This window comes from Micropterus salmoides, unplaced genomic scaffold (genome assembly GCF_014851395.1).
Source record: "Micropterus salmoides isolate LMB-PRFRI ecotype aquatic unplaced genomic scaffold, ASM1485139v1 Ms_hic_scaffold_19, whole genome shotgun sequence".
NCBI lineage: Eukaryota > Metazoa > Chordata > Actinopteri > Centrarchiformes > Centrarchidae > Micropterus > Micropterus salmoides.
In genome coordinates this window covers 3,951,228-3,973,158 of record NW_024041039.1, presented here as the reverse complement: position 1 = coordinate 3,973,158, position 21,931 = coordinate 3,951,228, and the positions used below count along the sequence as shown (strand labels likewise).

The 21,931-nt window shown below is 40.4% G+C and overlaps 1 protein-coding gene across 1 annotated transcript in view; it reads right to left on the bottom strand.

Annotated features, from left to right (window-relative positions):
• Positions 1-21,931, bottom strand: part of akap6 (A kinase (PRKA) anchor protein 6) — a 235,522-nt gene that overhangs the window by 60,175 nt on the left and 153,416 nt on the right. The window contains exon 15 of the mRNA XM_038728683.1: positions 5,057-5,203. Within this exon, the coding sequence (XP_038584611.1) occupies positions 5,057-5,203 (147 nt within the window). The remainder of the gene's footprint in view (positions 1-5,056; positions 5,204-21,931) is intronic.

Sequence of the window (21,931 nt, the reverse complement as noted above, 5' to 3'; positions counted from 1 at the left end):
ATCCGAACATAAGAGATGCAGGTTGAAGTTATTTCAGGTGTTCTGGCAGTGAAAGTCCTGTTCATTTTCTCATAAACAATTTTAGGTGATGAGCAACGAAAAGATCTGGTATATTCAGTCATTTTATCCATTCGCACATTTTGGATCAGTCATAACCTTCGAGTGAAGGCATCTTTAATGAGCATTGTTAGGGCAGCATTTATGGCAATATGTGACGTCAGCACACCAGTCTTTTCTGTCAGTCACTAGCCTTACCGTCAGCTGGCTAGCTATTGAAAAGGCAAATGTTTAGCAGACGCCTCAGAAATCATACTTAACAAACTTGGCTGGTTACAGTTCTGACTAATATGATAGTTCGGTGTTTAGTTATCGCTTTTAACTTTAAAAAAATTAATCTACAAATATATCAAAAACTTTTATAAACTTGTTTTTGTAAACAAATTTCGGCTTTTTAGTGAGCTACCGCCGGCGCATAGATTTATGGGTAATATTTATTTATTTTTATTTATTTAAGGTTTATTGAACATGGACAATGCGCACTAATAATACATAAATACATGTATAATGTGCCAGAATTAGCCAAAAGGCTATTTTACATCTGCTGTCCCTGGACTGATGGCAATACTGTAAAACTCTGATTAATAGCCCAGGCTTTTATTTGCTAAGATTGACCCTGCCTACATTTGGGACAGGCGTCCATATGGGTCAAGCCTTTAATTCATCTTGCACAAATCTGAAATAGGCTACTATGAAACAGTTTATTATTTTAACAGAATATTACTTGTATAAAAAATCATTTGATCTAGCCCCGACAGACGGCGTATGCACTTTTATTTTGAAGGCATCAATGCAACGAAACCACAGCGTGCAGGATGACAGAAGTGTGACAGAAGTGTGGCAGAAGTTAGCAGAGTTAGCGATGGGCTTCACATGACAGGATTCACAACTTAATAACAAAGCTGTTTTGATTATTTTGATCGGTGGACCCTTACAGACTAAAGGAATATAAATAATCAAGGAAGGGACACATTCGGACTTAACGAGCGTTTCAAAGGTAACGGGAGTCGGCACTTTTGTTAACCAATGGAGTTTATTTGTCAAAATGTGTTCCCACACCAGGTCAGTAAACGGGGTAGGCTAGGCTTTTAATTGAAGTTTTACGGTATGTCAATGATTGAAATTGTGCATACAGATTAAGTAAAAATGAACTATAAATGTATAAAAAATTTACTAGATCAACATAAAAACAAGAACGGTTGGCCAATATCAACATCAGCACCAACCCACACATACACTCACAAGCCGAACTGCAGTCCATATAACAAACATTGTATAATAGCAGAGACATAAATTTTTTGACATGCACAGAAAACAAAATAGCTGGGACATCGAGTCAGCATGGATGCTGCCGTCAAAACAGGCGGTTACAGGGGCAGTTTGAAAGCATCTTACAAGACAGGAAAAGATTATTTGTTCCGTTTCGAACAGCACCTGATGCCTCACTGTCCTGTTAGACACCTTCTGAGACTGTTTTTACCTGTTTCAAACACAGCTAATGTCTTAGGAATTTATTGCAGCTCTGCTTCTAAATTAAATAAACTTCTTCTATGGCTTCTCCACAGCAACAGAGGCTCATGGGTATCGCAGTATTTGGAGTTCAGTAGGAACCGTCAAAATGACCATTTAAAGGAAACGTTTTTATCCTTGAGAAAAAGAGGAAAAAAGCACGTGTTGGTACAAATACATTTGTTCCTCACGTCATTATATTTCATTTGATTTGTCAAAACGCTTTAGAGTCAGATTTTTGGATTATGTTTATTTGTATGTATTTCAGGTATTTATGTACTTAGGAACGTTTTTGCTGTATTTTTATGGGCATGCTGACACTATTAAGTAAGGTAAAATAAAATACAGTGAAGTAAAGTTCAGCTCTGTTGTGGATAAAAAATTCATCATACCTGATGGCGTGGCATAGGGCCAGCCCGTGGCATAGGCAGCACAGGGCGCAAAATGTCAGGCGGCGCCACAAGAGTAGTTTTTGACTCAGTGTGAATCAACTCCGCCCAGATGATGCGTCACTGGTTGATAGTGATCAAGTGTGCCCCGTGCTGTGAGTCCAGACAGTTGTAACAGACTAGTGATGTAACTGGTAGAGTTTTGCAATATAAACATCTAAAATTGGAAGCGCAGCCTCGCTCTGTTTGGGACTGTGAGCTGCACTTTACCGGAGCTGCTGAAGTTGTGGTGAGATTTCTGCCTGATCACTGATTAATTTCAGATGCAGCACGCAGTCCCAAACTGTGTCGGTCGAACTGTAGTAGTAACGTTGCCTAATGCACAGCGGAGTAAAGAGCAGGTAGACTTAAAAATGTTGTGAATTAGCCTCGTAATATTGAGACTTTTTTCTGGACATGTCAGAGAACACAAATATTTGGGAGAGATTCTGAATGTGCAGAAAGTTTTGAACATGAGCAAAAAACCTGCTGAAACACAGGAGCTATTAAAGTCCAGGAGTTTCTAAATGAATTAAAGTGAATTCATTTATCAATGAGGTGAAAAGGCCACATTTAAAGAGGGTAATTCCCCAAACAAAGACACAAATAGGAGGGAGGACTAAATCATACCTAAAAGCAATGGCTACAGAAATGTTTGGAAATGTCACCGGCTGCCTGAATATTGTGTTTTTCCCTTTATATAGATAAAGACATTTCCACCATAAATTGGCGCCAATTTAAATTCTCGCCTAGGGCACCAACAGTGTCACTGGCGTGGCATGATGATCCCACCAGTCCATCCTAACAACAATACAACAGACACAGTTTGAACAGTTATTTGTTTAGAATTACTTTTCGACATAAATATGAATGCAGCAGCGACACCCTGAACTCTAAAAGTTTCAGTGCGAACAGTCATTGCTCTGCAGTGCATAGCCGCTTCAAACAGATTGGAAAATGAACAGCTGTGTGTGTTAATCTATCATGCCACATCGAGCACACAGTCCATCTCAACCTGAGCAGACGCGTTTCTGTTTCTTGATGAGTTTTTTTCTGTGAAGAAGACATGAAGTAAACTTTCTGAACAAGGGCACGGGGATTACCTATGTGGTCTCAGACTTGATTATCACCTTGTGTCAATGGGCCCCAGTGCAGGCTGTTATGGGCCCTTGGGCTACACCGTTACGAAGCACACACACACACTGCTGTCTAGAAGGGAACTCTATATTGGCAAATTTATGTGCCTTGTTTCCTCGTTTTGCACGGATTAACAACTTCTCTTTGTGTGCGTCTCTCCAACACGCACGCTGCTGCTGCTGCTGCTGCGGCTGTGTTGCGTGCGCCTGGACGCAGCAGTCTAAAGTAAAGTACCACCATGTGATGGATTTTGTCAGACTGTGTCACCTAGACTTTTGTATTTGCAAAGTACAGAAGTCAAAGAGAAAGTTATACGGAGCATGGCAAGTGTTGTCATTGCCAAAATCCCGAAACGTCACTACAAACAGCTGAGTGCAGGAGGTGTCCACTGTGCTGACACGACGCAGACTTTTTCATGCAATTTCAGTACAATAACCTCCCGAATCCGGGCAACCACATTCCTCTTCGACAGAGAGGCAAGACGTTATGGTGACTCAGAAAGAAAAGCGGCCTACTCATAACACAACACCATGTTCTGAAAACAGGCCAGCTACGGCGCACACAGTTTAATACCCACACGCACATCCACACAGTTAAACAGGTAGGCCTACTCAGCGGCGAGCTGACCCCGAAATGATAACAGCCTTTAAAACAGCGGCATGACAGTCACACTAAATCCACTGAAAAAGCACTTGTAAAGTTACTCACCTACTTGAAAGGCATCCGACGAGCCTGCATTGAGCGAAATCTCAGTAATGTCCTCAGTAATCCAAAACAATCTCATCTGGGAGCTTTGTGACCCTCTCCTCCTGTTCTTTTCTCTCCTGTCTCTTCTTGAAACAACTTTTTATGTGTGACTAGCTAGTGCTCTGCTAGTTCACCCTGTTTCTGGAGTCTTGTCATCTTGTCACATGATCAAATAGCAGCCATATACATATTACCCAGCAATCACCACTGCATATGTGGGCTATGTGACACAAACACCAAAGAAAAGAAGACAACAATCTGAATTCTTTCTATACCGGACTGGAGAAAGAGTTTCTGCATGCATTCCTGGTTAGAAGCAGGACATTCAGCTGCAGCTGCTTTGTTTTATTATCAGCATTTTAAACGGATTATAAGTTTCATTCATGGGTTGTAGGAGTTTCGAAAGTGATGCAGTATATAGCCGGGTCGATGCTGGATTTTTGAGGCTGATCACCTGATGAAGATCTGACAAAACAAGATCTGAATAGGATCGAATATTATGACACGGCAGCCCTCTCTCTTAAAAATTACTTCCTTTACTTGAAGAGTTACTATTTTGTTGCTTCAATGCGGTTTTACAATTGCAAATACTCGGTCACATTTCCTCTATTTTAAAGAGATCAGACCCAGATATGTAGTGAGGGGACATTTTACAATTATTAAAATTAAACATTTTTCTTACCTTGTAATTTGTTGATCGTAATTCTCCAAGATCATGCGAGAACTTTGAACAGCAGCTTTAACACTGACCAAGATCTATTTACTGATTAATGTTAAGACGGAAAGCTGCAGGGAAGAACTAAATGGTGAAAATGTCTTGTCAACCTGAGATATTGACATCCTTTCAACCTTGTCAAGAGTCTCCATCCATCCATCCATCCATATAACCTTTTTATCAGGTAATCACATCTATATATCTATCTATTCCCTCCATCCCAGTACATTCCACCACACAGTTAAAGGCCATGGTGGCAGCAGGCTCCTTAATTGAGACGACACTAATTATCATCTTCATGTCCTAGATTAGATCAGTGCTGATTAGCCTAAAATTAGACACACATACACACAAACAGAGACAGTCCTGTCTCAACAGAAATATCAGTGTGATCCTCCAGATACTATCTGTGTGTTTGGCATTTCTAAAACTTTTAACGTGTATTTGTGTGTGTGTGTGTTACCTCCAGCTGTCGCCATGTGTGTGTCAGGTTGTGTATTTTGCGGTGGAAGTTGCCGGGTAGTTCGGTCCCGCTCCTCTTCAGAGACTCTGCTCGGCCCAGCAGGCTGGTCTTCCTGCTCTCCATCATCATCAGCTCAGCGTGGCTGCTCTGGAGACAGACAACAGGACAGACAGCCACAGTCACACAGATGGACAGACATAACCCGGCTTTACTATTTTTGGCGACAACTGGTTTGACAACTGTTTGTCTATGAGGCACACTGATGACATTTTGTTTTCAGAGCTCCGGACAAGCTTCTACTGAAACAGGTGGTTGGGGTTAATTAACACACCTAAAGCATTAATTCAATTCAATTCAGCTTTATTGGCATGGATGTCAAACAACAATACTGACAAAGGTACAAATAAATTACAAAAGATTCATTTCATACAGTTCATTAAATAAAGTAAATAAAACATAAAAGTGTGTTTTCAAAAGAACTAGGGCTGGGCACGTACACGCGTTTTTTTGGGGTTTTTTTGTGCGTAACAATGCGATTAATAGCGATTAAACATTTTAAATGTTGCCCAGCACAAAAAAAAACAAAACATAATAATAATAATAAATAAAATATATAAAATTTATAAATAAAAATAATACATAAAATAAAGTCAATAAAACATTAAAGTGTGTTTGTGTGTATTAATAATAATAATAATTAAACCTTACATTCAACAATACGACAACAATACATTATTCATGTCGCCACATAGACTGGCTGAAAGTTCAAACCCTGGTTTAGAAACATTCGATACTAAATCTCTCATCAACTCTACATCGCATATTTTGTACGAGACATGATTGAGTTTAGGAATCCATTGTATCTGCTATGAATCCATCTAACTACAGCTGCCGCCCTCCACAAAGGAGGAGGCATCGCAAGCCTGCAGGTGGTGAGTATACTCACTTTTCACAGGAGTATTTCTTTAACTGATCTTTCAAAAAGGGGCACGTCTTTTTATTGTTGTTGTTTGCAGCTCATCTCATGATGAAATGTTTGAGGCAGTCGTAGGAGTTTTCACTCGTATAGCTTCCCCTGCTTTGACCACTTTAAAGGTAAAACTGTGGCACCTCTGCAGCTCCACAGACGTGCAGGAATCAAACACAGCAGCAGCAGCAGCAGCACTTGACGACAGAGTCCTTTTTGGAAAGATTTTAAAGAAATGCTCCATTTTGTACCACCAAGTACTGCTGAATATTTTCTTCCTTTCTGGTTTATGCTTTTGTTTGAGCACTGTGGTCGGGAAGTGAAGGACCTGCAGTTTTTCTATTAATGCCGTATGTATGTTTTTACATAGTTTATTGATATTAATTAGATTTACTGTACAATAATGAATAAAATCATGCATTCTTATGCCTTATGTATAAAGAGACAACTGCCCTTTTACCACCAGTATTTTGTTTTATTTCATATTTTTATTGGTTTTCATTTCCATTATACACAGAGTACAAATTCTACCATGACCTTCAACTTTCTTTAACTTCATTTCTGTTTCTGTACCTGCTTTTATCTGCACTCTTTCTGTTCGTGACCTTTGTTTTCTCTCCCTTTCTCTTGTCACACCTGCCATCCCTTCATTTTTTGCTAAATGCCTTCACTATCCTGCCTCTCTCCTCTTTCATATCCTTTTTGCTTGAGATAGTTATCTCATAGTGGCAATTGTACCACAAAAAAAAAAATCAGGTCTGCCATGGCATGCGGTTAACACTTTATTTTAAGCAGATTAAAATGACCTACAAAACATAGCTGCTTGCATGACTGATGTAAACCAAGCTCGTAAGTATGCAAAAAACTACTATACTAACGGTAGGACATGACAAAATCCATCACGAATATACACACATGCACAGTTCAACTGTGTGGCTTACTCAGATCCTAATTCCCCCCCGGGCTGTTCACCTGTGACTTCCTCATATAGGCTACGTAACCACTGTGATCCCCTGCCTATGCCCCCTGGTGCACATGTGTAAGAGCGTCACCCCTATACAATTTACTACCAACACACAACATATAGCACAGATCAAAATTGGCTACAACAATCTAGAAACTCTTTTTAAATTATAACTTTTTCTCACGTTCCTCCCTTTTTAAATATCCCTTCCATTCCTCCCGCCACTGTCCTTCTCTCCCATATCCTTTTTATTTTAAGTCCTTTATTCTTTTTTGCTCTTTATCTTTTGCCCTTGTCTATTTGCTAACAGCACCACCTCTATATTTTCTACTTTGTGGCTCAATACTTCTCCATCTTTATTTTCTTTACCTCATCTTGTGTTTCCTTAAAACATCCCTCTTTTTCTCCATGTATCTCCTCCCTTTCATCCCTCTTTTCAGTTGTTAGCGTAACTCTCCTTCGATGCCTGAATCTTTTTTTGCTTAATTTCCCTTCCTCCTCCTCCTCCTCCTCTCTCTTTCTCCTCTTTTCATTTTCTGCATCGATAGCTACTTGATTCTACTTTTCCCTTGTCGTTTATCATTACCGCCCAGCCCCATTTGAATATTTAAATGTCTCTTCTCTGACTCTGTGTGTATGTGTGTGTGAGAGGACATATGCATGCATGCATGTGTGTGTGTGTGTGTGTGTGTGTGTGTTTTTGCTGCGCTGTCATCAGAGAGGCGGCGGCCATTTTTCAACGTCGCCGATTCTGATGGAGATGCTATCGCTTGGCGCTTCATGGCCATCCATCCCCTTCACTTAGCTAATAGCCACGCCGCGAGAACGAGGGATCGACAGCAAAAAAAAGAGAGGAGTTGAAGGTAAATATGTCGGCGTCGCACTCGTCTAACAGTCAGGAAATTATACGATTTATTCGCTGATGGCAAATATTGATTTAAAAAGGGAAAGGGAGCTGGTGGGGTGGGTGTGGAGGGGTTGTTTTGTTGTTGTTGTTGTTTGAAGGATGCCACTGATCCAAAGTCAAAGAAAAGAGGGAGAGGGGGAGAAAAGAAGATAGACACGCCGATTAAAATGCATGAGATCCGAACTTTGAGATAAGTGCTGAGAGAGGAATCTTGGTGAAATGGGACGGTGGAGGGGAGGAGGGGAGTGATGGTGTGAGGATGGGGGGGGGGGGGGGGGGGGGGGGGGGAGCATGGATGGCTAGTTGTGATGTATTCATGCCTCTAGTCAATCTCCATGCAAGGATGGACTGAGATACACAGGCCTGAGGAAGGAGAGAGACAGAGAAGGAGGAGAAAAAGACAAAGAGACGACGAGGGAGAAAGGAAAAGAGAAAAATACAGTAAACAGAGGAGAGAGGACGAGCTGCTTCCAGGACGCCATGTCCACACTAACAGACTGGAGACGTGACAGGATGCCATATATGCTAGCACCACCCATCACTACTTAAAGTCTCAAAAGTCACCCAGCGGTATGACATGTGAAAGCTTAGAAAGGTTCAACTCTGTAGGAATATCCACTGATGCAAGCGAGCGACAACCTGGCGACACCCAATCACGCATTTGTTGTGATTTCCTTTCGCAAACTGAATTTTTTTCTACCCCACTTGACCACGTATTTAGAACTCAAGAGAGGAGAAGCTGATTGTCACGGACGACAGCTTCCCAATTCTCTTCAATATCACTTTAACGAGTAACCAAGACTTGAGTGAAGAGAACAAAGCATGTTAAACACATCGCTAAATGAACTGATTGGTCATGAACAGGTATAAAATAACTGCCTAGTCAGAGCCCGTGTATGCAAGTCATGTGCAGGCTACCTGCCTTTTGTGTATATGTGGAAATGAACGCACAGTAAGACCCAGTGAACGCGGTGGGAGGCAACATTTTTCATCTCTCCAATCACCAACGGGTAGACAGACATATAGAGACATAGACCGACCAGCGGTGCAAAACATAGGAGGGAAATTTTTAGCTTCATGAGAAAACCAGGATGTATCAGGAAGTTTGGTTTGACACTCCCACAGAGAAGCGTAGAAAATGGCTATATGTACATTTTAGTGGGTTTTTTAGCAGAACTGGCTGATGGTTGGAAATAACGCAAGTCTTCAACAGCTTTACTGTGCGACTACTCATGTTTCAAAAGAAGAAGGTTATGGAAAGTTGTCCGTTCGACTTTACCTCCACACAGCTCCCAACTTTGTCTGTGCAAAAACAAGATTGGTGGAGCACATTCTGAAGAAAACAAGGATGTGTTTCAATGTGAGTTTGTGTGTGTGAGACCGGGGGGATCACATCTCTTGAATCAAAGTTTCACTTTTTAACTTTATATAAAACTGGTAGATAATCCTTTCCACCTCTCCTGTTGCTGATTTTTGTTTTTTCACTTTTAGAGTTCTCAGGATGTGTAAAGGTCACCTCGACCTCAGTCCTTTCACCTCCTCTCTCTCTCCGGGTTTCTTGTAGATCTGATCATTTTACAAACTCCTTCTGCTACTAAAGCCATTCAGTTTTTCTGATGATCAGAGCATCAGCTCAGTCTCTGCACCAAAGACATAAAACTAATTCAAACTAATTGGTTATTGCTTCAGTCCCATTTGTTGGATATCCAGTTTCACAATAGCTGTTTCCTTGAAGTTCATTCCTCAGTAGTTTAAATTATAGACAAGCAAACTGTGATGCAAGTAAATGCAAGTAAGTAAGTACATGTGATGTTTATACATAATGTATGTAAGTATATGTAAAAAAAAAACCATCCACATGTATAGTTTTATTTTTTACCCAAGCTTTGAATATTTTGGTGCCTTAAGCAAAAACACAGTTAAGGAAATTTAAAATGCTTATGTCGTCTTAAAATATGCGTTATTGCAGGTTGGATATATTGTTAGAACTGTTTTTGTTGACCATCATTAAAGTCAACCTCATACAAAGAGATTTATTTATATGTTGTATATTTCATCACGTGTGTAAAGAAAACACACAAAAAATGTCAAAGCTTTCCCAAAACAGACAAACGGGAGATAACCGCTTGACAAAACAGACGAGAGGGAAAGAGGGGGAGGAGAGGAGGGACGGGAGGGGGGGAGAAAATCAACAAGCAATCATAAGTTTAATTTGGTCTCCATATTAATGAGCACGGAGCTGAAATGTCAGCAAAAATGCAGTCATACATGAAAAACATTTAATGCATTTTGAACATTAGTTTTTTTCCCCTTCTCTCTTCTCGCAGATTCATCTTATCCGCCAAATGAGAGAAGTTTTTCGGAGGCTGTGTAACGGAACGATTTTGTCGATACGGCTTCTAAAGTTCGAGGGATGTGATAAGGACGCATCTTCATCCTCCTCGTCCTCATCTTTTCTTTTCTCCTCTGTCTTTGTGTCTTCATTCTCTTGCATTTTCCCCTCACTCTTCTCTTCTTTAACACCGTTTCCAACCTTCTCTTTCTCGTCTTCTTGTTTCCTCTCCTCTCTCTCTCTTCCTCCCGTTTCTCCTCCTCCTCTCTATGCTGATGCTTGTTCATTTTCATTAATACAGAGATGTAAAACACCACTGTTGCTTATTCTGTGGTTAAAGCTGTTGCCTCAGTTTGCTTCAATTAGTTCCGTACCCAGGAGTTTAGAAACACTGCAACACATTTTCAGTCCAGACTGTCACATTTGGACACTTGGTTAAGACCTCTTGGTGTCCTGGGTAGCCCTTTAACATTGTTTTTCAATGTTTAGGGCTACACGATCAAGTCAGCAACAATAAATATGCAACTTCCGGTTAGACTTTCAAAAATAAAATGCTAACATTGCAAAACATCGCAATTTTAAAAACAGCACATTGTTAAAGTTGTGAAAAGTTGCAATTTGTTTAGGTTTAGGAAACAAAAGTACTTGGTTAGGGTTAAATAACTATGTGCATCAGTTAACACGTAAATTAAGTAAATTACTTGCGTAACTTACGCAATTTAAGTAACATTTAATGTTGATTTTTTGTTTCACATGGGAAACGAACAACAGACATCTGGTTCAAAGTCCAGTTTCTGGCCCTCTTCCCACCTCAACCACATCCTTAGCCAGTCTTTTCTGTTAAATATCATATACCTACCCTTACCGTCCAAACAGGACCCTACAGGGCTTCTCCCACTGCGTAAAACTATGACGCTATGGGGATCCCCAGTGCGTTACAAACTGACGCTGACGGGCCTTGACAATGCGTCCGTAACCCCAACCCCCAAAATGAAAACAAAAATGTCTATTGGACAGTTCCTGAGATTGGTTTACATTCCATGTTTTTTTTTTAAATGACTTCTTTCTACAGTATGTATGCATGACCATAACCAATGCAATGATCTGCTGGTTTGGCAACCTGTTGGGTTTTTAAACAAACTGTAGGCCTAGATGCTGTTGCACATATTCTCTAATACGGGACTGATGGACACACAGTGCGTTATATCTCATGCTAACTTTACTGTATGTTGATGACATCTATTGTATGTTATATGTATTTATGTCTTCTATTTATTTGTTTTATGATGTGTATTGACTACTGTTTGTAATCCAAATTGCCCCTTGGGAACAATAAAGGCTGTCAAATCAAGGTGAACATCCTATTCCTGCACTGGCACTATATGTAAAGTGTTAACTTACAGTGTCTGTACATTTTATTTCCGGCCGGGGAAAAAAACCTGTATACTCCATGCAGGTTGTTAAAAACCCACTAATGTCTAGAAAACATACAGTTGATGTGACTCTGTGTCCATATGCTACTGCCCCGGCTTCAAAAAGGACTGGTTTAACAATACTGTGGTGGCCGTTACTACTAGTACCACTGCTACTAACATAACTACTACCAGTATGCAGACTAGTACCACTGCTACTAACATAACTACTACCAGTATGTGGACTAGTACCACTGCTACTAACATAACTACTACCAGTATGTGGACTAGTACCACTGCTACTAACATAACTACTACCAGTATGTGGACTAGTACCACTGCTACTAACATAACTACTACCAGTATGTGGACTAGTACCACTGCTACTAACATAACTACTACCAGTATGTGGATTAGTACCACTGCTACTAACATAACTACTACCAGTATGTGGACTAGTACCACTGCTACTAACATAACTACTACCAGTATGTGGATTAGTACCACTGCTACTAACATAACTACTACCAGTATGTGGACTAGTACCACTGCTACTAACATAACTACTACCAGTATGTGGATTAGTACCACTGCTACTAACATAACTACTACCAGTATGTGGACTAGTACCACTGCTACTAACATAACTACTACCAGTATGTGGATTAGTACCACTGCTACTAACATAACTACTACCAGTATGTGGATTAGTACCACTGCTACTAACATAACTACTACCAGTATGTGGACTAGTACCACTGCTACTAACATAACTACTACCAGTATGTGGATTAGTACCACTGCTACTAACATAACTACTACCAGTATGTGGACTAGTACCACTGCTACTAACATAACTACTACCAGTATGTGGACTAGTACCACTGCTACTAACATAACTACTACCAGTATGTGGACTAGTACCACTGCTACTAACATAACTACTACCAGTATGTGGATTAGTACCACTGCTACTAACATAACTACTACCAGTATGTGGATTAGTACCACTGCTACTAACATAACTACTACCAGTATGTGGATTAGTACCACTGCTACTAACATAACTACTACCAGTATGTGGATTAGTACCACTGCTACTAACATAACTACTACCAGTATGTGGATTAGTACCACTGCTACTAACATAACTACTACCAGTATGTGGACTAGTACCACTGCTACTAACATAACTACTACCAGTATGTGGACTAGTACCACTGCTACTAACATAACTACTACCAGTATGTGGATTAGTACCACTGCTACTAACATAACTACTACCAGTATGTGGATTAGTACCACTGCTACTAACATAACTACTACCAGTATGTGGACTAGTACCACTGCTACTAACATAACTACTACCAGTATGTGGATTAGTACCACTGCTACTAACATAACTACTACCAGTATGTGGATTAGTACCACTGCTACTAACATAACTACTACCAGTATGTGGATTAGTACCACTGCTACTAACTACTACCAGTATGTGGACTAGTACCACTGCTACTAACATAACAACTACCAGTATGTGGATTAGTACCACTGCTACTAACATAACTACTACCAGTATGTGGATTAGTACCACTGCTACTAACATAACTACTACCAGTATGTGGATTAGTACCACTGCTACTAACATAACTACTACCAGTATGTGGACTAGTACCACTGCTACTAACATAACAACTACCAGTATGTGGACTAGTACCACTGCTACTAACATAACTACTACCAGTATGTGGACTAGTACCACTGCTACTAACATAACTACTACCAGTATGTGGATTAGTACCACTGCTACTAACATAACTACTACCAGTATGTGGATTAGTACCACTGCTACTAACATAACTACTACCAGTATGTGGACTAGTACCACTGCTACTAACATAACAACTACCAGTATGTGGACTAGTTCCACTGCTACTAACATAACTACTACCAGTATGTGGACTAGTACCACTGCTACTAACATAACTACTACCAGTATGTGGATTAGTACCACTGCTACTAACATAACTACTACCAGTATGTGGACTAGTACCACTGCTACTAACATAACTACTACCAGTATGTGGATTAGTACCACTGCTACTAACATAACTACTACCAGTATGTGGACTAGTACCACTGCTACTAACTACTACCAGTATGTGGACTAGTTCCACTGCTACTAACATAACTACTACCAGTATGTGGACTAGTACCACTGCTACTAACATAACTACTACCAGTATGTGGACTAGTACCACTGCTACTAACATAACTACTACCAGTATGTGGATTAGTACCACTGCTACTAACATAACTACTACCAGTATGTGGACTAGTACCACTGCTACTAACATAACTACTACCAGTATGTGGATTAGTACCACTGCTACTAACATAACTACTACCAGTATGTGGATTAGTACCACTGCTACTAACATAACTACTACCAGTATGTGGATTAGTACCACTGCTACTAACATAACTACTACCAGTATGTGGATTAGTACCACTGCTACTAACATAACTACTACCAGTATGTGGATTAGTACCACTGCTACTAACATAACTACTACCAGTATGTGGACTAGTACCACTGCTACTAACTACTACCAGTATGTGGACTAGTACCACTGCTACTAACATAACAACTACCAGTATGTGGACTAGTACCACTGCTACTAACATAACTACTACCAGTATGTGGATTAGTACCACTGCTACTAACATAACTACTACCAGTATGTGGATTAGTACCACTGCTACTAACATAACTACTACCAGTATGTGGACTAGTTCCACTGCTACTAACATAACTACTACCAGTATGTGGACTAGTTCCACTGCTACTAACATAACTACTACCAGTATGTGGACTAGTACCACTGCTACTAACATAACTACTACCAGTATGTGGACTAGTACCACTGCTACTAACATAACTACTACCAGTATGTGGACTAGTACCACTGCTACTAACATAACTACTACCAGTATGTGGATTAGTACCACTGCTACTAACATAACTACTACCAGTATGTGGACTAGTACCACTGCTACTAACATAACTACTACCAGTATGTGGACTAGTTCCACTGCTACTAACATAACTACTACCAGTATGTGGACTAGTACCACTGCTACTAACATAACTACTACCAGTATGTGGACTAGTACCACTGCTACTAACATAACTACTACCAGTATGTGGACTAGTACCACTGCTACTAACATAACTACTACCAGTATGTGGACTAGTACCACTGCTACTAACATAATAATGAAACATTCATTCATTGTTTTACTCTCCATTGTCCATCCTGTCTCTGCCTTTTTCTTGTTTTCTTCCTCAAAGTTTGTGCGTGTGCAGGAGATACACAAAGAGGTAAAAAACAACAACACTGTATGCTTTCTCACATTTGTGTGTGTGTGTGTGTGTGTGTGTGTGTGTCAGTGTCTCCGGTTGAGATGGATGTTCCACCGGCTATGAAAGAGCAGGAAGTGGCTCTCTGACACCCCATTTATACTGCCAGACACTTCAACCTGTGTGTGTGTGTGTGCCACATCTTTAAGTGACATCACCCTCCCCAAACTGCCTCCAGTTTACAATAATTGCAATAATTATTTCTATATATTTTGCTTCAGTTTGTTTTTCAGATACCTATCAGTCAACCTGATGTTTATATTTCCATTCCTATATTTGTACGTGAACACAAGCGTTTACAAATTATAGCTATTACTTTTTACTTCTACCAAACCAATTTCCAATCTCCCTCTAAGTTTTAAGAAAGATGCTCCACAAATATACGGCACCTTTTTATGTTAACCTCACAACCTTTTGTTTAGTCCTGTTTACATTTGATTCATCTTTCTGGTGCTATATTTAAACTCTTCCTGCATTTAGGATCATTTTGAAGATTTCTACCTTCATGAATACTGAACTACTGTAAACCTTAAACTTTAAATCAAACTCAAACTAAACTCTGCCTTCTGTGCTGCTGAGAGTTTCTGAAGTTTCTCTTTCACCAAATTAAAACCCTTCTGTTTGGACAAAAAGATGGGAAAAAAAAAAAAGCAAAAAGACTTTCTTTCCAAACGAGGCGACAACAAAAGACGCTGCAACGTGTTTTAATTGTCACCATGGAAACCAGATGAATGAGCCATTTGACTGGCCGGTAAAGACGGCTCGCCATTCAGCCTCGCAGTGAGTCACGTGTGCGTTTTAGTGTGTGTGAGTGTGTGTGTGTGTAGCTGGGAGGTCATTAGTACAAAGCAAGGAGGGTGACATTTCTACCAGTCTGTTGAGACAGAGAAAAACGCCAAACAGAGAAGACAGTGCAAAATAACCAACAGCTGCATGAAAGCACATTCTAATAACTGTCCATTAAAAGAAGCAGAAGCAATCCCCTCGGCTAGTTATGGATATCATGATCACCTGGAAAATGCTTCATTCATGCAATTAAATCACATAATACAAATGGTATGTGTTCAAGAGAATATTGGTAACTTATGATGGTAACTTTTCTAGGACTTTTCTAGGATTTCTATGTCTAGGTTACATGTATGGTAACACCAAGACACAAAAGATGGTTTTGGTAATTTTCTGGTCAAATTATATCTAGATGTCTAGGTTACATAATCTTTGTTTCAATAGCATGTCGGTGACTCTATTTCAGTGTGAAGCAAGCCCTTAGTACGGAAGCCCAAAGCGGCCATCGATTCAAATATTTTTTTACTCCGTTTTCCTGTGATAACGGGATACTTTTCTCGTGATCTCGAGATAAAAAACCATAGCTGAATACAGGGTCAGAAAACTGTCCAGCAGCACTGCTTAGCTCAGTTGGTGGAGCAAAGGACTTGTAATCCAAGGATTGTGTGTTTGACTCACGCTCTCAACTAATTTATATATATGTGTTTTTTTATTACTATCCTTTCCAGCAAAGTTGTAACAAAGAGATTCAGGGGAATCCAATACATTTACTCATTTATCTGACGCTTTTATCCAAAGCGACTTACAATTGCTATATGTGTCAGAGGTCGCACGCCTCTGCAGCAACTAGGGGTTAAGTGTCTTGCTCAGGGACACATTGGTGTCTCAGAGTGGATTTAAACCCGGGTCTCACACACCAAAGGCATGTGTTTTATCCACTGCTCCATCACCACCACCGAATTGGTTCAGTCACACCAATCCAACGGCACATTTCCCGACTGCTATTTCAAAGGTTCCGAAATAGCCGTCAGGATTCCCCTGAATGAGAAACACAGGAATTTCCTCTGCCTGGGAATGATGGGGAAATTAAAAGTCCATAGGTTAATGGATGTGGACCAATTGCCGGGATTCACATAGTCCAGCGCGGGCTTTATTATGAGCATGTGACTTCAGCAAGGATCGAACTCGGAACCCTAAGATTATGAGATCTGTGCTCTACCAACTCAAGATCACGAAAAAATTATCCCGTTATCACGGGAATACTGAGTAAAAATATCTGAATCGAGGGCTTTTATACTTTAGTACATGTTATGCCAATATTGTTTCTGGACATTTAGAAGTTACTTGACTTGCAAATGACCTAAACTGTCATGTCTGTGAAGGTCATTCAGGTCATAGTTATCCTAGGAAGATTAAAGGTCAAGGGCAACTGGACTCAGCAATGAGTGAAACCCCACTGAGGTTAAATAGCCGAGTTTCCCTACCAGTCAGCCAGAACTGAAGAAGTCTCTTGGATGAGGGACAAAACCTCTTCAAGTATCTTCAACCAAGTCCAGTTGCCCTTAATTTAACCTTCCTTGGATACCTAAACCATCCATCCTGTTTCTTCTCTCCAGGGTACCAGGGTCTAGCCAGGAACTCCAAAGCAGAGTGCAGAAAACAGCGGCAACAATACAGAAAGCAAGAGGACAAGAACAAACAAATTGCAAACAAATAGCCAGGTAGGCTACTGGTGTCTCAATATTAGCCAGGGTGGGGTGTGGAGGACGCTTTTGACTTCTCTTGTAATTAAATAATTTTGGTGACCCTTCAATCTTTCCTCTAGCACCACCATCAGCGTAAAAGTTACACTCAAACACAAAAAGTCTCAAATATAACATGCAGAACTTCATTTGATGTACTGAACCCATGTCTGACCCTTTGGCCTTTTCTCCTGCACCAGGACAAACTTTCCCTTCTGTACTGTTAAGGCACTTTCATTTTGTGGAGTATAATGAACACTGCAGCCTCTGGGGCATGCGAGCAGGGCATTATACTATTAGTCTTGTTTTTATTATTTGCTTCAAATCTTTATTAGAAGCCAACCAAAAGCCAAGAAAATATAAAATATAGAAATTTATAGAGAGCACATCATTTACTGACTTTTACCGCTGAAAGAAGACCGAATCAATTATTGTTATTTAGATAAGAGCATGTTTTCCAGAGTTAGGAGTTTTATTTGTATGAGCTAAATATTAATGGTCCAAAAAACAAGTGACGGACAAAGAGAGCGAGAGGAAGACAGTGAGTGTAGGCACTGAGGAGGTTGAGTTATACAGGCTGTGGTATGCCGCTATTGGTCGATGCCAGGTGACCTTTGACCCACTAAGAACCCTGGGAATTCTCTCATGGCAAGACAGTACGAGACCGAACAATACGAGCAGAAGAAGAAGAGAACGCAGAGGAATTCCAGAAAAGTTCTACCAAAAAACTGAGGTTGGGTTCGGCAAAACACCAGGATGCGTTGAGCTCCCACGCTAACGAAGCTCTTAATCTCTCCTCATTATTCATTTAAAATGACAAACATCACCAGAGGTTGATTATATCGGCTGCAGCTAATTAATATTAATTCTGTAACAGCTGCACTGAAACTTTTGTGTGTTGGTTAATGTACTCTCTCCAAGCCGCTAACTCTACGGCGCCAAAGAGTGTTTTATGAGTGAAACGACTCATCACTCTGTTAACATCCCTCTTCGGCCCTGAGGGAAACATGCTCTGTCTCTCGCTGAGTACAGGAAAGGTCCCGCTAAAATTTTTGTGCACATCAAATCAATATTTTGAGCTCATTAACCTCATAGTTCTCAAGCAGGTAGTTTGTAAAAATCAGGTGTAAAAGTCAGTATGTTACAGCTGTTTTATTTCAGTGTGTCAGAACAATCGATCAACATTTCATATCTTCTACTACTCATCTGATTTTCAGGTTGTAGCTTCGGGTTGTAGAAAATAATTAAAGCAAGCAAAGAAAGAAAGATCAATTCACGTCATGTGTTTTTTTTGTGTGTACGATCTGCTACTTGCACTATTATGAAGACCAAATTTTATAGACCTTGGGAACTGAGGACATTTTGTCTGGTCCTCACTTCCTCAAAGGGCTGTTGAGGGGATAAGACTGAGTTTTAGAGTTGGGACTAGTATTAGGTTTGGGTTAGGGGCCAGGGAATTAATTATGTCAATGAGTGTCCTCGTGAGTATAGAAGTACAAACGTGTTTGTGTGTGTTGCTGACCCCATAGGAAGCTGGATAGATCCCACTATTCAGTATCTAAACAAAGACAGTCTTTATACTGTGAGAGAGAGAGAGAGGGAGGGAGGGAGAGAGAGAGAGAGAGAGCATCTGCTGGTATGTACAGGCATTGATGCCGTTGAGCAGACCAGACTGAAAACAATTATTAGGGTTAAAGATCAATAAAATGGCACTAAATAATACTGTGTATTATTATTATTACGTGTTAGTGTAGTTACTACATTTATCTGTTTTATACTGTATTACTACTCTGGCAACATGTCGTGCCAATAAAGCCTTACTGATTTGAAATGTATAAGAGAGAGACAGCGAGATCCACCATTGTTCAAGGTCACTTGTGTGTGTGTGTTGAGTAAGTCAATTTACTAATCATCTCAGTGGCGTGTGTGTCTGTGTGTGTGTTTGAGAGTATTAACCACTGACTTACAGTCTTATTGAAGTGGGCAGGTGTTGGTCAACAACACAGCCTCTGTTGTTGGCTTCCGCCACTGTGTGTGTGTGTGTGTGTGTGTGTGTGTAATGGAGTAAATGTGAAGTCAGCCGATGCATTGGTCTTTACCTCAACTGCAGAAACAACTAGACCTTTATCTGAGACAGGTATTGATTCCTAAATGTTTTTATAAGAACAGGAAACTGTTAAATCTTCTGACTGCACCGACACATTAACATTAACTTTAAGGACTCAGTTTCCAACTTAAATGATCAAATTTAAATAATTGTAATTTTTTTCCCCCAGTGCACTCAATGTTCTTTTTTTGTTAGCAGGGAGAGATAACTGTGATATCACTTCAGTAATTCAGCAGAGTATTTTGGATATAGTGTGAAATGTGACAGACACAAAAAGTGTCAAAAATCTGCCTCAATGTTAAAATTGTGATTACAGATTTGAGAAAAAATCTGCTAATAATTATTTCGGAAACAAAATCAATGTTACAAGCGAACAATATAAGTTGGATAACTTCCCACACCTTTCTCCATAAAATGAGCATTTAAAAAATGTTCATTTTATGGGTCAGAAACCAGACTTTCACCCAGGGGACTGTTTTTTGTTTCACGTGTGATACAAAAAACCAACACTGGTTTATTTTTGTTATGTTATGAAAGTTACCTAAAGCTACTTAAAGGGGCAACAGCGGTCGTCTTATGTACCTGTGCTCACTCGCACAGACTTTGCTCGGTTTAAAAACTTGGTAGCCTATGACATTATAAGTCGCGGTGGATATTTTACAAGCAGGACCAGGTAAAGCAGCAGTGAACACACAGGGTGCAGATGTTGGTTTCGGTTGTTTGATAGACTGCGTCATTAACAAGCCCACAAGCGGCTCAGCTGCTGCTGTGATAACGAATCGTGGGTGGAAAAATACGGAAAATAAAACGAGTTCTGAGTGTTTTAGGCGACTTTATAAAACGTACTGCTGATGGAGAAAGTGGAGTAGACGGTGAGGGGGGAGACGGAGAGAGGCGGGGCAAGCCGGTGTGTTTAACTGAGGTGGAGGCCTCTTGTGGGTCTGAGTGGGGGGAGAAGAAAATTCTAAAGCCTTTCTGATGTTGACTGTGTTCTCACCCAAAGTCGATCTGATTCTCGTTTGGCCTGACGGTTTCAGCACATAAAACTTTATTGTTCGATGCTGTGTTGTGCTCGGAACCGGTGGGTTTATAGTGTTAGTGGACTCCATGTTGTTAGCTACGGTGTTGCTGCTGTGTGTAAGGTACAGATTCAGAAGGCAAGGGGCTCGGGAGCGCGCTTGCTGGAAAATCCTACCCAGAGTCTTCATTTAGAATTAGGCATACTGGCCGTCGAAAAACCCAGCAAGTGGACCGTTTTTAAGTGAGATTACAACCCCTTCATTCACAGGCAATAAAAAGTGTTTCAATTCAAAAAACTACATATAGCCCCTTTAAATGACGCAAGTAATACCGATATTTTAACCCAAACCATGATCTTTTTCCTAAATCCTAAAAGTAATTGCGACGTTTCACAACGTTAACCACTAGATTTATTTTGACAGTCTAACCGGACGTTGTGTTGTTATTATTGTGGACCGCGGAGCCCTGCACGTGCACAAAACTACACTAAAGGGGTACCCAGAGCGTTAAAAGGCAATGCCAAGAGGTGTTGACCGAGCATCCATATGTGACGATTTGGGAGTGAGAAACCCTTCAGATGTGCTTCTCCTTTCTCTGATAGTAAAGATGTGGAGACTTGCCAGACAAGAAAATAACTCCCCACCCCTGAGAAGACAAGGTCAACCTATCAATCAGTCTTCTGAAGAGAATGATCTAATTAATAATCGAGTTTTAATTCATTCGGTTTGATTGTGGTGCCCCTTTGACAAGTGTTTGTTAAAGTAGTGTGTTCTCCCGCAGTCGATTCCCCTCCTTTCCTTCTCCACTCTCTCCATTCCGCTACAATGACAGAAATGTAATAGCATGGCTCTCAGCATGAGAGAGTGTGTGTGTGTGTGTGTGTCCAGCAGACCGACCATGTAGCCTAAACGACAGACAATCTTTATTCTAATGAAGAAGGTGCCAAGGTCAAACGGAGAGCAGGGTGATGAATGGAGAACATATACACACTTTCACACACACACACATCATGTGGCTCACACATTAATTGTGTAGCAGAGCTCCCAAACATTTTGCAAATGCTGGAGTGTGCTGTTCCCAGTCTCTCTCTCTCTCTCTCTCTCTGTCACAGACACACATTTAAAAAGGAGGCTTTCCCCTTGAGATGACATTAAACATTATTCTCACAACACATACTTAAACAAACCGTCACAGGAAATAAAATCTGTTCGCAG